The following is a 17,769-nucleotide window of genomic DNA, read 5'->3' on the forward strand; positions in this document are numbered from 1 at the left end:
ACCCCGTGAAAAGACTGACCACAGGGGTGACAGGAAAGAATACCGGACAACTCACCCCGTGAAGAGACTGACCACAGGGGTGACAGGAAAGAATACCGGACAACTCACCCCGTGAAGAGACTGACCACAGGGGTGACAGGAAAGAATACCGGACAACTCACCCCGTAAAGAGACTGACCACAGGGGTGACAGGAAAGAATACCGGACAACTCACCCCGTGAAGAGACTGACCACAGGGGTGACGGGAAAGAATACCGGACAACTCACCCCGTGAAGAGACCGACCACAGGGGTGACGGGAAAGAATACTGGACAACTCACCCCGTGAAGAGACTGACCACAGGGGTGACAGGAAAGAATACCGGACAACTCACCCCGTGAAGAGACCGACCACAGGGGTGACGGGAAAGAATACCGGACAACTCACCCCGTGAAGAGACCGACCACAGGGGTGACAGGAAAGAATACCGGACAACTCACCCCGTGAAGAGACTGACCACAGGGGTGACAGGAAAGAATACCGGACAACTCACCCCGTGAAGAGACCGACCACAGGGGTGACAGGAAAGAATACCGGACAACTCACCCCGTGAAGAGACTGACCACAGGGGTGACAGGAAAGAATACCGGACAACTCACCCCGTGAAGAGACCGACCACAGGGGTGACAGGAAAGAATACCGGACAACTCACCCCGTGAAGAGACCGACCACAGGGGTGACAGGAAAGAATACCGGACAACTCACCCCGTAAAGAGACTGACCACAGGGGTGACAGGAAAGAATACCGGACAACTCACCCCGTGAAGAGACTGACCACAGGGGTGACGGGAAAGAATACCGGACAACTCACCCCGTGAAGAGACCGACCACAGGGGTGACGGGAAAGAATACTGGACAACTCACCCCGTGAAGAGACCGACCACAGGGGTGACAGGAAAGAATACCGGACAACTCACCCCGTGAAAAGACTGACCACAGGGGTGACAGGAAAGAATACCGGACAACTCACCCCGTGAAGAGACTGACCACAGGGGTGACAGGAAAGAATACCGGACAACTCACCCCGTGAAGAGACTGACCACAGGGGTGACAGGAAAGAATACCGGACAACTCACCCCGTAAAGAGACCGACCACAGGGGTGACGGGAAAGAATACCGGACAACTCACCCCGTGAAGAGACCGACCACAGGGGTGACAGGAAAGAATACCGGACAACTCACCCCGTGAAGAGACTGACCACAGGGGTGACAGGAAAGAATACCGGACAACTCACCCCGTGAAGAGACTGACCACAGGGGTGACGGGAAAGAATACCGGACAACTCACCCCGTGAAGAGACCGACCACAGGGGTGACGGGAAAGAATACCGGACAACTCACCCCGTGAAAAGACTGACCACAGGGGTGACAGGAAAGAATACCGGACAACTCACCCCGTGAAGAGACTGACCACAGGGGTGACAGGAAAGAATACCGGACAACTCACCCCGTGAAGAGACCGACCACAGGGGTGACAGGAAAGAATACCGGACAACTCACCCCGTGAAGAGACTGACCACAGGGGTGACAGGAAAGAATACCGGACAACTCACCCCGTAAAGAGACCGACCACAGGGGTGACGGGAAAGAATACCGGACAACTCACCCCGTGAAGAGACCGACCACAGGGGTGACAGGAAAGAATACCGGACAACTCACCCCGTGAAGAGACTGACCACAGGGGTGACAGGAAAGAATACCGGACAACTCACCCCGTGAAGAGACTGACCACAGGGGTGACGGGAAAGAATACCGGACAACTCACCCCGTGAAGAGACCGACCACAGGGGTGACGGGAAAGAATACTGGACAACTCACCCCGTGAAGAGACCGACCACAGGGGTAAAAGATACTCCTGTGGAAAAGGCTATATTAGTTTACTTATATTGACCCTATAAACAATTTAGTATTATTTAGTTTTATGTAAGGTTTTGCCCACTGTGGGTGGTATTTTGGAGGGTAGGGTATAGGGTATAGTTAGGGAGGGAGGGGCAGTTGTGACCCTGGGTGCCCCAGACAAACAAGTCAAAGGCACCGCTCACTTCACACAAGTGTAATTATTTTTTTGCTGTTTTATGAATTTGTCAGATTTTTGAGGGGCCCCTCCTATACACAGGTTTAATGTTTGTCTTTAGATCAAAGTTTGTTTAGTAAACGCTTTGACAATGAAGGGAACATTTACGCCATAATGTGTCGTTTACGTCATAATAGTGTCTCTTTATTGTTAACGGCGTTTAATGTTTGTGTTGGCACCGTTTGTTTTACATCACCTAATCAACATGAACTGAGTTAGACTTTAATATATTAGCGCCCCTCACTTCACACGGGTGTGATTTTTATTATTTATATTTCCTTCTTTATCGTAGGCCCTAGGGATGTTGAAAAATGTTGAAAATCGACTCGATTATCGACTCATGCCTCCCGCAACTCAAAACGTATGAGTCGAAAAATCGTTTTTATTTGTATTATACTTTTTTTGTAATGTAAAACGTTATAAACGTTGCCGTTTCAAATGTTTTCCAAATGGGAGAGGTACGTGTTTGTGCTGTGCTGCTGCGCCTGTCAGTGCCGCTGTGGACCCCATCGTCCAAGGGTGTGTGTGTGTGTGTGTGTGTGTGTGTGTGTGTGTGTGTGTGTGTGGTGGGGTGTGGTATCTTAGCAACACTGAATGATCTGTCCCATTGGTCGTGTGCTCGTATCATGAGCCAATGGCTGCAGCTCTGAGATTCCCAGACCCAGGTTCACATATCATCTACACATGCCGTAAAGTGAGCTGACAGCCACAGGTCTGCTCTGTTCTGAGCGGTGAGCGCTCTTCTCTTCTCGTGAAGAAAGCAGGACAGAGTTGTCAGAAAAATCGCGCCGTCATTCATACTGTATTTATTCTCCGATATGACATTAAAATACGGAACAACGTGCGTCTCGTATCAGTTCATTACGGGGCTCGTGACAGGCTGCAGACACAGAGTTGGGACTACTAGCCGATAGCGCCGCTGCTCCTTCAGTTTAGTTGTTTACAAAATAAAGTTATTTTTTTATTATTGGGATTTGATCATTGATGCAAATTCTAAACATATGGATGCAGCTGCAGAAGTTGTGTTGCTTAAAGGAATGCATAGTTGCGTTCTCCTCAACTGCTGCGCAGCAACAACAAAAATATAAAAATAAGAAAAAAAAAGGAAAAGAGTCGTTCGACACGTCGATTTTAAGCCTCGATTCGTCGATTGGCCACATATGAGTCGTTTGGCATCCCTAGTAGGCACGCTTTTATCATGTCGGCGTCGTTGGGTTGTTATTGTTGGTTGTCATGGCTGCCAGTTCCCACCTGATGTCGTGTGTGAGCTCAGACTGCTCCAGACCGTACTGAATAACTGCTAGCTTACATAATGTCTTGAGGCTCGGATTGAAGTCTAAGACATACAGGTTATCAGGGGTGATGTCTCCAAAGAGGATGATACGATCTCCCACCATGCATGCAGCAGCATATCTCACACATCGGATCCGGTCCTTTCCCTTGGGCTCAACCTTCTTCCAGGAGAAGGTCTCTGGACTGAATCTCCACACATCATTGTTGTTCTGGCCACCAACTATGTACAGCTCTCCATTGTAGGTAAATGCTGGTGAATGATAGGGTCCTTCTGGATGAGGCTGTGGAGATGGTGTGCTCAGCCAGAGGTTGGTCTCTGTGTCAAACACTCTGAGGGGGTACATGTCCCCCCCAAATACAAACATCTTTGTCCCGATGATGGTTGCAGAGTGAAAGTATGTAGCAGTAGGTTGAGTTCCTCTGGTGTTAATTAAAGTCCAGACCATTGTGCTGGTGTCCAACTTGTACATGTCAGTAGTCCATCCAGTCAGGTTAGTGTCTCCTCCATGGATAAACATGACCTTCTCCAACACACAGGCTGAGTGGTACCACCTCCCCTCTGGAACAGTCCCAGAAACCCTGGGTTGGAACCATCTGTGGGCGTCAACATCAAATGCATAAAGCACATTGCAGAAAGGCTTCCCTCCCCAGATGTAGACTGTATCTTCAACCAACACAGCTGTGTGGCCAGAGCGCCTGGATGGAACCTCTAGGTGGCGTCCTCCTCCTCTTCCTGGACTCAGCTTCCTCCAGCGTAAAGACACTGTGTTGAAGACGTGGACATCAATGTGATCACCGTATCCACCAAAGCAGTACAGCTTGTCCTGCAGCACCACAGCTGCAAAGCGACATCTCTCCGCTCTTCCTTTCAGACGGACGGTCGAGCTGATCATTCTAACGTCAGGTTGTTCTTGCTTCTCTGTCCCACAATGCAGTTCTGCCTCTCCGTCCGTCTCTGTCCCAGAATGCAGTTCCGTCGACCACACGCCAACTCTTATATCTCTACGGTGGTACAAACGTCATGTGACGCCTCTGGCCAATCCGTGAAGCCGGTGTGTTGCGTCAGCCAGACATACAGTAGTCTGTCTGTCTGTGTCCGTCACTCAGGGGAAAAGGCTATTAACTTCAATAGAAGTCGCTCAGTGGCGTTTTGAAGCACCCGGAAGACTGCCGGAAGTACTGCATGATTATAACTCAATGGCTCGAGCGAGCGGAAGTTTAGCCTAGCCTAGCCTAGCATAGCGTAGCCTAGCCTAGCCCCGGACCTCAACTTCATGAACGTCCGTCCACCTCCATTAAAGTGATGCAGTTCCACATTCTGCCAGTAGGTAGTGGCAGCTTCAACGTTGGATAGCCTTACTGGGGGCTTTGGTGTCCATGCCATGCCCGGGGGCCACATGCCACCCCCCCCCCCCCACCATCACGTAATGCGGCCCTCAGGTTAATATCCCAACATTGATAACGTATTGATTTCAGTTAATTACTAGTATTGCAATGTTATTGTCTTCTCTTTTTTTAATGTCCAATGTATTTGTATTTAATTCATAAAGTTATAACATAACTATAGCTGAATAAACCCATTTGAAATTCAATAAAACTTTTACTTCAGGATTCCAATTTAAAAATAGCAAAAAAAAATATTCAGGATTTTCAATTCAAATATAGCAAAAATAGCTGATCTACAAGCTCAAAACGCGTCGCAGTGCGACGCGTTTTGAGCTTGTAGATCAGCTATTTTTTTTGCTACGACATTAATATGTAATGTGGCCGGCCCCACTGGAGTGAGTGTGGAAATATTGTGGCCCTCTCTCTATCGTCACAGTTGCCCCACCCCTGAGCTAAAGCATAACATCATGCTTTAAAACCCCAAAAAGGGGTTCCTGACCCCAAAATGGCTTAAAGGATAAATTAGGCTAACATTTAACATGAAAACGATGTCCATTCTGTTTTCGGGGGCAGACCTTCCCTTTAATCGTGACCTCTGAATGACCTCAGGGGTCGCGTATGGAATTTGTACAATTTAATCAAATCATTTGGTTAACCCATTTTGGGCGGGAACCCCTTTTGGTGTTAGAATCATGTCATGCTTTAGCTATTGAAAAATAGCAGATCTACAAGCTCATAGCGCGCCACCGAGTGGCGCGCTACGAGCTTGTAGATCTGCTATTTTTTGAAAGATCGAAGAGAAACTGACGTAGAAGACATTTTTTTTAGAATCTGATCTCAGGTCAGAATGGAAAACTGTCAGGATGTAGAAGACATTTTTAGAATCTGATCTCAGGTCAGAATGGAAAACTATCAGGATGTAGAAGACATTTTTAGAATCTGATCTCAGGTCAGAATGGAAAACTGTCAGGATGTAGAAGAACATTTTTAGAATCTGATCTCAAGTCAGAATGGAAAACTGTCAGGATGTAGAAGACATTTTTAGAATCTGATCTCAGGTCAGAATGGAGAACTGTCAGGATGTAGAAGACATTTTTAGAATCTGATCTCAGGTCAGAATGGGTTAACAAGCAGTGTGACAATCCTGCAGAGAGGAATTTTTGGCGCCCCCCAAATAAAAGGTCTTAGCCGCCCACAAAAGAAAACCACCATGCCAGGACCAAAACCAGGACCAGGACCAGGACCAAAACCACTGGAATTGACAGAATAAAATATGTAACATGTATCCCTTAGTGATCAAGTATAAGATAGTAATGTTTGCCTATCAACAAATCAACCGTATTTAGGATTGTAAGCCAATTGTAATGAAATATGGCCTCAGCTAGCAGCCCGACTCAGTGACGAGTATGGACACATTTATCTGCATAATAAGCATATTGATAACCATGACATGTTGATTGCTCTAGATGTCTACTATAACTGCACCAGAGGGACTATTAGCCTCGGAAACCCAGACGTTTTTATTTCCAGGGAGGAGAAGAAAAAAAAAAAGTCTGGGACCGAGTCCACTTCAATACGGCATAGAGTAGTCTGGGACCGAGTCCACTTCAATACGACATAGAGTAGTCTGGGACCGAGTCCACTTCAATACGGCATAGAGTAGTCTGGGACCGAGTCCACTTCAATACGGCATAGAGTAGTCTGGGACCGAGTCCACTTCAATACGACATAGAGTAGTCTGGGACCGAGTCCACTTCAATACGGCATAGAGTAGTCTGGGACCGAGTCAGTCCACTTCAATACGGCATAGAGTAGTCTGGGACAGAGTCCACTTCAATACGGCATAGAGTAGTCTGGGACCGAGTCCACTTCAATACGGCATAGAGTAGTCTGGGACCGAGTCCACTTCAATACGACATAGAGTAGTCTGGGACCGAGTCCACTTCAATACGGCATAGAGTAGTCTGGGACCGAGTCCACTTCAATACGACATAGAGTAGTCTGGGACCGAGTCCACTTCAATACGGCATAGAGTAGTCTGGGACCGAGTCAGTCCACTTCAATACGGCATAGAGTAGTCTGGGACCGAGTCCACTTCAATACGGCATAGAGTAGTCTGGGACCGAGTCCACTTCAATACGGCATAGAGTAGTCTGGGACCGAGTCCACTTCAATACGGCATAGAGTAGTCTGGGTCCGAGTCCACTTCAATACGACATAGAGTAGTCTGGGACCGAGTCCACTTCAATACGGCATAGAGTAGTCTGGGACCGAGTCCACTTCAATACGACATAGAGTAGTCTGGGACCGAGTCCACTTCAATACGGCATAGAGTAGTCTGGGACCGAGTCCACTTCAATACGGCATAGAGTAGTCTGGGTCCGAGTCCACTTCAATACGACATAGAGTAGTCTGGGACCGAGTCCACTTCAATACGGCATAGAGTAGTCTGGGACCGAGTCCACTTCAATACGACATAGAGTAGTCTGGGACCGAGTCCACTTCAATACGACATAGAGTAGTCTGGGACCGAGTCCACTTCAATACGGCATAGAGTAGTCTGGGACCGAGTCCACTTCAATACGGCATAGAGTAGTCTGGGACCGAGTCAGTCCACTTCAATACGACATAGAGTAGTCTGGGACCGAGTCCACTTCAATACGGCATAGAGTAGTCTGGGACCGAGTCCACTTCAATACGGCATAGAGTAGTCTGGGACCGAGTCAGTCCACTTCAATACGGCATAGAGTAGTCTGGGACCGAGTCCACTTCAATACGGCATAGAGTAGTCTGGGACCGAGTCCACTTCAATACGGCATAGAGTAGTCTGGGACCGAGTCAGTCCACTTCAATACGGCATAGAGTAGTCTGGGACCGAGTCCACTTCAATACGACATAGAGTAGTCTGGGTCCGAGTCCACTTCAATACGGCATAGAGTAGTCTGGGACCGAGTCAGTCCACTTCAATACGACATAGAGTAGTCTGGGACCGAGTCCACTTCAATACGGCATAGAGTAGTCTGGGACCGAGTCCACTTCAATACGGCATAGAGTAGTCTGGGACCGAGTCAGTCCACTTCAATACGGCATAGAGTAGTCTGGGACCGAGTCCACTTAAATACGGCATAGAGTAGTCTGGGACCGAGTCCACTTCAATACGGCATAGAGTAGTCTGGGACCGAGTCCACTTCAATACGGCATAGAGTAGTCTGGGTCCGAGTCCACTTCAATACGACATAGAGCAGTCTGGGACCGAGTCCACTTCAATACGACATAGAGTAGTCTGGGACCGAGTCCACTTCAATACGGCATAGAGTAGTCTGGGACCGAGTCCACTTCAATACGACATAGAGTAGTCTGGGACCGAGTCCACTTCAATACGGCATAGAGTAGTCTGGGACCGAGTCCACTTCAATACGACATAGAGTAGTCTGGGACCGAGTCCACTTCAATACGGCATAGAGTAGTCTGGGACAGAGTCCACTTCAATACGACATAGAGTAGTCTGGGACCGAGTCCACTTCAATACGGCATAGAGTAGTCTGGGACCGAGTCCACTTCAATACGGCATAGAGTAGTCTGGGACCGAGTCCACTTCAATACGGCATAGAGTTAGAGTAGTCTGGGACCGAGTCCACTTCAATACGGCATAGAGTAGTCTGGGACCGAGTCCACTTCAATACGGCATAGAGTAGTCTGGGACCGAGTCCACTTCAACACGGCATAGAGTAGTCTGGGACCGAGTCCACTTCAATACGGCATAGAGTAGTCTGGGACCGAGTCCACTTCAATACGGCATAGAGTAGTCTGGGACCGAGTCCACTTCAATACGGCATAGAGTAGTCTGGGACCGAGTCCACTTCAATACGGCATAGAGTAGTCTGGGACCGAGTCCACTTCAACACGGCATAGAGTAGTCTGGGACCGAGTCCACTTCAATACGGCATAGAGTAGTCTGGGACCGAGTCCACTTCAATACGGCATAGAGTAGTCTGGGACCGAGTCCACTTCAATACGACATAGAGTATCGCAAACGTTCATCACTCTGCTGATTCCTGATCGTCTGCACCTTTGTTAAATCGACGCACACACGAAAGAAAGGAAAGGAAAGGTACTATGTTTACCCTGCAGGGTAACTGGACTAAGGAAAGGAAAGGTACTATGTTTACCCTGCAGGGTAACTGGACTAAGGAAAGGAAAGGTACTATGTTTACCCTGCAGGGTAACTGGACTAAGGAAAGGATAGGTACTATGTTTACCCTGCAGGGTAACTGGACTAAGGAAAGGAAAGGTACTATGTTTACCCTGCAGGGTAACTGGACTAAGGAAAGGAAAGGTACTATGTTTACCCTGCAGGGTAACTGGACTAAGGAAATGAAAGGTACTATGTTTACCCTGCAGGGTAACTGGACTAAGCTCAAGAACTTGTTTACAGCCAGGCCCTAGTGCTCATAGAACATTTCATGGTAGAGGCCTTGCTCAAGGGCACTTTAGCGGTGGTCATTTTAACGTCCCGGTCCGGGGATACGAACTATAGCGACCTTCCAATATCAAGACCGCTTCGCAAACCGTTCGGCCACCGCTGCCCAAACGCACACCCGTACACACACACACACATCACACACACACACACACATCACACACACACACCTATGTGCTGGTTGTAGGAGTGGTTGCACCACTCAAAATATATCGAATAAAGGCTAACAAAAACAAAAATAAATCAAATGAAAAACATTTTGTTCATGTGGGTTTCATCACTCAAAACATAATCAAACATTAATCAAACTGCTCAGAGTGAAATAACAGAAAGAAAATGCATAGATTTCTGACTGTCAAATAATGTAACACAACACAGGCTCTCACACACTGACGTCTCACTGACAGTTCCATAAGCGCTAAAGACACAACAAGGTCGGATCATGCTTACTGTCAAAGTGTAGTCAGTCTCCCCCTAAAGGCCCAGAATTCCTCCCATCCAGGAAAAAACCTGCATTAATTATATATAGACAGACAGTCTGGGTTCTAGTAAAAACCTTCTACTTAACCCATTTTGGACGGGAAGTGGGAACCCCCCTTTTTGGTTTCGGCATCATGTCATGCTTTATAGCTATTGAAAAATAGCCAGATCTACAAGCTCATAGCGCGCCACCGAGTGGCGCGCTATGAGCTTGTAGAGCTGGCTATTTTTGAGTGGTGCAACCACTCCAAGGAACAGCAACATGTCCGTGTTGTTCATCTATGTGTCCGCCCTATATGTATGTGACGTTAATGAGCACCAGTATGACTATTAGTACCAGTAGGGGGCGCTGTTGTGCCAGAAACAGAGAGAGGGATAGTGCTGCACTGTTGCCTGCTAATGAGAGAGAGAGAGAGAGAGAGAGAAAGAGAGAGGTGAACCACTCAGTTCACACAGGTGTGACTTTTGAAAAAATCGAAGAACGACTGACACAGAAACATAGCTTTTTCAGAAAACTGTCAGGATGTTAGAACTTAGAAGAATTTTTTTAGAATCTGATCTCAGGTCAGAATGGGTTAAAACCAGCAGACTGGATGGAGATGGATTCTGGGATCATTATGTATTCCCCTGCAGTCACAACGCTGATCTCAGATCAGCACATCGGCAGGTGTTCCCCATGACTCTCTACTGATCCCCCTCCCTCTCTCTCTCTTATAATGAACAGATAAACATGCACATTTGGCACAAAAAAATAGACAGTGTGTCGCGATGCGATCATTTTGTGGAGGAGTAACGCTTTCGGGTATAATTATAATACAATCTAGGTTTCCACCCGACAGTGACAATTTGATTAAAACACACAAAAGAGAAGACGAAGAAGATGCTATTTTTTCCATTCAGCTTTTTTTTTTTAAGGCAAACTAAAGTATCCCCACATCACAATTTGCGTATACAGTATGTGTGTGTGTGTGTGTGTGTGTGTGTGTGTGTGTGTGTGTGTGTGTGTGTGTCTGTGTGTGTGTGTGTGTGTGTGTGTGTGTGTGTGTGTGCATGCGTGTTATGTCTACATGAACTACCAGTTTTCCCTTTGGAAATGTACAGTATTTTGTCCTTTGATGTCGGCAACCCTGAAGGAATGAAGATTGTGGTGGAGGAAGAGAAACTGTAAACCATCACCATGTTCACGTTTAACCCATTCTGACCGGGAACCCATTTTGGTGTTAGCATCATGTTATGCTTTATCTATTGAAAAATAGCAGACCTACAAGCTCGTAGCGCGCCACCGAGTGGCGCGATACGAGCTTGTAGGTCTGCTATTTTTGAAAAATCGAAGAACGACTGACATTTTTAGAATCTGATCTCAGGTCAGAATGGGTTCATCAGACCAGTGTGTGTCCAGTGGAAACCTCGTATGAATCTGATCTCAGGTCAGAATGGGTTCATCAGACCAGTGTGTGTCCAGCGGAAACCTCGTATGAATCTGATCTCAGGTCAGAATGGGTTAAAATAAGCCCGCTCTATTATTCCAAGTTAACCCATTCTGGGCGGGAACCCCTTTTGGGTGTTTTAAGCATTACTATGTCATGCTTTAGCTATTGGAAAATAGCAGATCTACAAGCTCGTAGCGCGGCACTGCTTGTAGGTCTGCTGTTTTTGAACAATGATGAAAATGTGCCTCAAATCATTGAATATGATATTCTTTCAGAGTGAAAGTTTTTAACTCAAATCTTTTCTTCTGAGGGGGGGGGGGGGGGGGGGGGTCCCTGGAACAACATATTTTCAGATGGGGGTCGGCAGTCAAATATACATATATAAGGCTCGCAGAATCCGCCCCCCGCTTCAAATCCCTCCTAAAAACTCATTTTTAATAAAGCTGCTTTTAACACCTAAAACATTTTAACACATTTTAACACCTAAAACATTTTAACACATTTTAACACCTAAAACATTTTAACACATTTTAACACCTAAAACATTTTAACACATTTTAACACCTAAAACATTCCCTATTGTTTTTTATGTCCTACTGTACATTTCTGTACATTGCCTGTTCTTTAATTATTATTTTTTTCATTGTCAACTGTTGTTTATGGTGTGCACCGCATTTGATGTTATTTTTTTTGTGTAAAGCACTTTGGTAACCTCGTTTTGAAAGGTGCTATATATAAATAAAGGTTTATTATTATTATTATTATTATTATTATTATTATTATTATAATTCTAGGGGTCCTCGGCCATGAAATATTGAGCACCACTGATACAGAAACATGAGGTATTTCAGAAGCCATTTTTTCGTCCTCGGGTCTTATCCCATTCTGACCTGAGATCAGATTCATACGAGGTTTCCACTGGACACACACTGGTCTGATGAACCCATTCTGACCTGAGATCAGATTTCTAAAAATTTCAGTCGTTCTTCGATTTTTCAAAAATAGCAGACCTACAAGCTCGTAGCGCGCCACTCGGTGGCGCGCTATGAGCTTGTAGATCTGCTATTTTTCAATAGCTAAAGCATAACATGATGCTAACACCAAAATGGGTGCCCGGTCAGAATGGGTTAATGGGTTAAGGGGTGTTGCTGTAGAGACCGAAAATTGCCGTTTTAAATTAATAACCAGAGGATGAAAGCTGCATGCAACGTCACGTACATTTCACAGCTTTTCCAGACCAGACACACGAAGGTCACGTCAGGTCTTTGTTCCAAATACAGATTTAACCCATTTTGGCCGGAACCACCTTTTGGTGTTATATAGCATTACGTTATGCTTTATAGCTATTGAAAAATAGCAGATCTACAAGCTCGTAGCGCGCCACCGAGTGGCGCGCTACGAGCTTGTAGGTCTGCTATTTATTTATTTTTAAATCGAAGAGAGACTGACATTTTTAGAATCTGATCTCAGGTCAGAATGGGTTAATCAGAACAGTGCGTGTCCAGTGGAAACGTCGTATGAATCTGATCTCAGGTCAGAATGGGTTAACAAGTCTGTACGTCCTCAGACATTTTCAATTGCTCTCTCTCTCTCTCTCTCTCTCTCTCTCTCTCCTCTCTCTCTCTCTCTCTCTCTCTCTCTCTCTCCCTCTCCCTCTCTCCCTCTATCTCCCTCCCTCTCCCCCTCTCTCTCCCCCTCTCTCTCCCCCTCTCTCTCCCCCTCTCTCTCTCTCTCTCTCTCTCTCCCCCTCTCTCTCCCTCGCTCCCCCTCTCTCCCCCTCTCTCCCTCTCTCTCCCTCTCTCCCCCTCTCCCCCTCTCCCCCTCTCTCTCTCTCTCACACACACACACACTCACACACACACACAGCCCACAGGGACAGTATTGAGACGCCTGCTAATTACAAGTCTGAACCAAACCGAACGCAACGCGCTGCGCTGCTGAAACTGAGATAACTCTGGGTGATGGGATATGTGTCGCCTACAACCAGAAGCATGTCAAAAACAGAATACTTCATGTCAAAGCGGAGAGGCCAAACTGTTATGCTGATTAAAAAACTGGAAAATGATCAGGCATGCTTTTCTGTCCAAGTCCAAGAGAATGGTATATTATGAATAATAATAATAACGTGACTTTTCAAAAGCTTCTGTGTGAGTCAGTATAACCTGCTAGTGCTTTACAGAAGTTACAGTATTACCTGCAGTATTACAGTATTACCTACAGTATAACCTGCTATAGTGCTTACAGAAGTTACAGTATTGATTAGAGATGCTACGATAAATCGGCCAGCGATTGATCTGTGATCGGCCGATATTCACTCCGATCGGTAATTCACCCTGTCGGGAGAAAACTGATATTTTACACCATTTAAATTTAAGTGGATCAGATGTATATTAGTAATAGTAACATCATTGTGCATTTCTGTGACAGGTCTGAACAATAACATTCTCCCCTTCCTTTTGACATATAATTGGCATTGGCAAATTTGACATTTTACATTATTTCACAAGATCAGTATCGGACAATCGGTGGTCGGCATCGGTCCCAAATGAACCTGATCGGAGCATCCCTATAGTATCGTCTGCTAGCCTGCCGACGGTCCCAGTATACATATGCAGGGGTTCTGTCAGGGACCCCCACATTTACACTAATTAGCCCCGTGGACCCCCATTTGAAAACGACATGCCAGGGACACCCATTTGAAAACAACATGCCAGGGACCCCCAGCCATAAGAGAAGATTTATACGGATCTAGCAGTGATTCTCAACCTGTTCAATATCAAGGACCCCCAGTTTGACCTGCATTAGTCTACGGACGGACCCCCATATTTAATGCCATTTATATCTCTGGGACCCCCCAATTTATATTGTAAAATCAATGTTATTTTAACTCTGAGAGTGAACAAATGGAATGGTTCCATCCATGTGTACACTCTGGGTTACAAACCCATAAGGGTCCATTATAGGTTCCAAACTATCATTTAGCTGGGGACCCCCCGAACCCCCCCCCCACTTTGGGAACCACTATAGAGCAGGGGTGGGCAACTGGCGGCCCGGGGGCCACATGCGGCCCCCCCACCTTCACTTAATGTGGCCCTCAGGTTAATAATAATAATAATAATATTGGTTCCAGCTGTTTACAATTCCACAACATGCAAACATGACCCGCTTTAAATACTTCAGTCTAAATTAGTATAGCTCAATGCTTCAACACACGTATAATTAAAGGCATTTGAAATTACATAAAAATGTAAATTCTCAGGATTCCAATTCGAATATAGCAAAAATAGCCGATCTACAAGCTCAAAACGCGTCGCAGCGCAATGCTACGACAGTAATATATGGCCCTAGGGAGTGAGTGTGTAAATATAGTGGCTCCTCTCCATCGTCAGAGTTGCACCACCCCTGCTATAGAGGATATACAAAGTTGCTGCAATATCTGAGAAGCCTAACAGAAGCACATTTGTCCTGTACTGTCCTGCACACAACCTTAACCCATTCTGACCTGAGATCAGATTCATACGAGGTTTCCACTGGACACACACACTGGTCTGATTATAACCCATTCTGACCCGAGATCAGATTCTAAAAATGTCAGTCGTTCTTCGATTTTTCAAAAAATAGCAGACCTACAAGCTCGTAGCGCGCCACTCGGTGGCGCGCTATGAGCTTGTAGATCTGCTGTTTTTCAATAGCTAAAGCATAACATGATGCTGACACCAAAATGTGTTCCCGTTCAGAATGGGTTAAATAAAGAACCTTGAAGCCAACACCTCTATTAAACTGCATAAGCTGAAGGTCCTGCCTGTATATACTGTAGAATATAATATATCATGTTGTGCTTAAACTTTACAACAATATGGATATATCTTTTGCATTACCGTTCAACTCCTAGTCAGTAAATTATGCAATATTTTGCACAAAATATATTTACCATTTAGATCTTAAAGGTCTTCATAATGACTTTGCGGCCAACAATGTACAATACAATACGGTAACGGTATATTGATTGATTGATTGAAATATTTATGAACAGTTTGCAGAATTTTATTACAGTACATTTCAAGCACAAACTCAATACAAAGACTGTTAACTGCGAGTGGACGACCCAATAAAGCATGACACTTGTTTACAAGAGGGTCCACCTTGTTCAATTCATCAAAAGCTCAGAAATGAATGGTCCAGTCCCAATAAAGACAGTTTATCGTGTAAGTTGGTCATGTTTGGTCATATTGTTTATTGTTTAATATTTATGGCGCACTGCTAACATAGCAGATACAATGTAAGAAAGGCACGCTATCTCCCCTCACTGTATAAGTTTATTTTCCCTTTTTACCTCCTTTATGATGAAATCCTGTTCTGTTCTTTGACTATATTATAGAAGTGTCTATGTGTAGCCTATGTCTCTAAATGTTTTGATGAATCGAACATGGTGGACCCTCTTAATTGTAAACAAGTGTAATGCTTAATTGGGTCGTCCACTCACAGTTAACAGTCTTTGTATTGAGTTTGTTGTGCTTGAAATGTACTGTAATTCTGCAAACTGTTAATAAATATTTCAATCAATCAATCTGTACTCTGGGGTCACAATTATACAATTAAACACCTTACTATTATGATTGATTGTAGTTTACTTATTAATGTATTTCTTATACATGGATAGTTTTATATATATATATATATATATATATATATATATATATATATATATATCTGTAGTGTCCAGCCACTTGTATTGCATAGGGTACCAGGATGTTAGAGACAGGTGGGTCGTATTGTGATTAAGTGGTGGTGATTACATGCAATGTGACTGTGATTTGATTCAGTGTACCGAACGAGTAAAGCAGTCTAACAAGGCTGCCCTGCATGTGTACAGTCAACAATCGGCGTGTTCCAATACTTATATGTGAATCTACACTATCTATCATATTGTAATGCCTGTAAGTGACAACAACCAATATGTATCGCTGGAGGACATGCCTGCCAGCCAGCATGTGTCAACGCACCGAATCCACCGAATCCACACACAACAGTCACTCTGTCTGCAGCCGTTTGCCTGCGTTCGGAATCCGGTGCGTTGTTATGTGGTTCTGTTCTGTCTATATCTATCTGTGTGGACTGTAGTGTGTGGACCCGGTCCCGGTATAGGCCGGTACCGGCGGTACGGTACATAAACAACATAATTGTTTGTTCTCGACTGACTGCGGCAACCGCCACAACAACGACAGCGCTGTATAAATATGGGACGTATAAATCGCAATCAGGGAGGAACGGACATTAGGAAGGCTTCGGTTCGCACACACATCATGTCATTCATTCATCCATAAAGCAGGGCTGCCTCCTACCTGTCATTAAAACACATTAAAACACATCATGTCATTCATTCATCCATCAAAGCAGGGCTGCCTCCTCCTACCTGTCATCGTAGCAGAAATCCGCGTCCAGCGTGTTGACATAGAGGAGCAAAGCCACGCCGCTGCTCACCAGTTCTGCAAACATTTCTCACCAAAACAAAACAAATAAAATAAAATAAAACAAAAGAACACCAACAGGGAGAGATCCGGGAAAAATGTGATCTCCGTGAGTCCAGTCCAGTCAGTCTCCTCCGTCTTTGTCAAGAGGAAGACGAGGAGTCGACCTCTTCTTGTAAAACAACATGATCTCCAGTCATTCCGCTGCTCATCCTCCGGATCCTCCTCCTCCGCCTAGAAGTGCAGATAAAAGTGGATAATCCATAATGATCCATATTATAAGGTCCTCCGTCTCCTAACCCATGTTGTTTAACAGGCTGGAAGCCTTCCTTTGGTCGGTAGAAGGTAAGGTATTAATAAAGCGCCCAGCAGAGCAGCAGCGTTGCTCTGTGACCGTGACGGACGGTGTTGGTTCGGAGAGCCCTCGCTGTGATGTGATGCAAGGCTGCACGGAGGACGGCGTGATTGAGCCGCGTGTGGTTTGGATCGGAGACGCATGCGCAGTGCGCACCACCCACCACCCACCACCACCAGCCCCAAATCAAAGTCAGCGTTTGTTTCGCACCCAGACCTGAGCAGACAGGCCGCGGCCAAAGAGAAGCTGTCCGCCGGCGTCGTTTTCGGGTTTTTAGATGGAAAAGAAGTTCCATGCACCCCCATGTGGCAGATTTTCCTGGAAACGCTTGCCCCCCCCCCCCCCCAGCGGCAGTCAGCCGCGTGGGTGGAGCGATCTTTTCCATCCACCAAGCTGTCTAAAAAAAAAACCCGGAAGAGACGCCGGCCGACAGCAGAAAACGGCCGCGCCTGTCGGGTGCCTGTACGATATGGTGTCGCTTATGAGCGCAAGCGGACAGTAAATTACATTTATCTGACTATATTACATTTCTAAAAACTAATTCCGACCGAGGCTATAATCTATCTCAATACCTTTTATTATTCGTGTCAATCATGATTTGAATCCCATCTTGTCTGCATGGTATATCGCCAATTCCCCATTTGAAATTATATTTTGTGCCACTACCAGGGACCTGTATACTTACAGGTAGGAGATTAATATTAATATAATTAATATAATTATTATTAATAATAATAATAAATATTCCAAATTCATAATGATTG

The 17,769-nt window shown here is 45.6% G+C and overlaps 2 protein-coding genes across 2 annotated transcripts in view; both read right to left on the reverse strand.

Annotated features, from left to right (window-relative positions):
* LOC308314659 (protein O-mannosyl-transferase TMTC2-like) overlaps positions 1-17,026 on the reverse strand; it is a 257,266-nt gene extending 240,240 nt beyond the window's left edge. The window contains exon 1 of the mRNA XM_080762291.1: positions 16,596-17,026. Coding sequence (XP_080618417.1) covers positions 16,596-16,678 — 83 coding nt within the window. The 5' untranslated portion in view covers positions 16,679-17,026. The remainder of the gene's footprint in view (positions 1-16,595) is intronic.
* LOC308313849 (kelch domain-containing protein 3-like) lies at positions 3,310-4,299 on the reverse strand (the record flags this gene model as incomplete). Its single annotated transcript, XM_080761177.1, has 1 exon — positions 3,310-4,299. One exon carries the CDS (start codon positions 4,297-4,299, stop codon positions 3,310-3,312), a length of 990 nt encoding a protein of 329 aa, XP_080617303.1.
* Positions 17,027-17,769: the final 743 nt, after the last annotated feature.

The sequence above is a fragment of the Protomyctophum bolini genome (assembly GCF_963924005.1).
Source record: "Protomyctophum bolini genome assembly, chromosome: 4".
NCBI classification, from domain to species: domain Eukaryota; kingdom Metazoa; phylum Chordata; class Actinopteri; order Myctophiformes; family Myctophidae; genus Protomyctophum; species Protomyctophum bolini.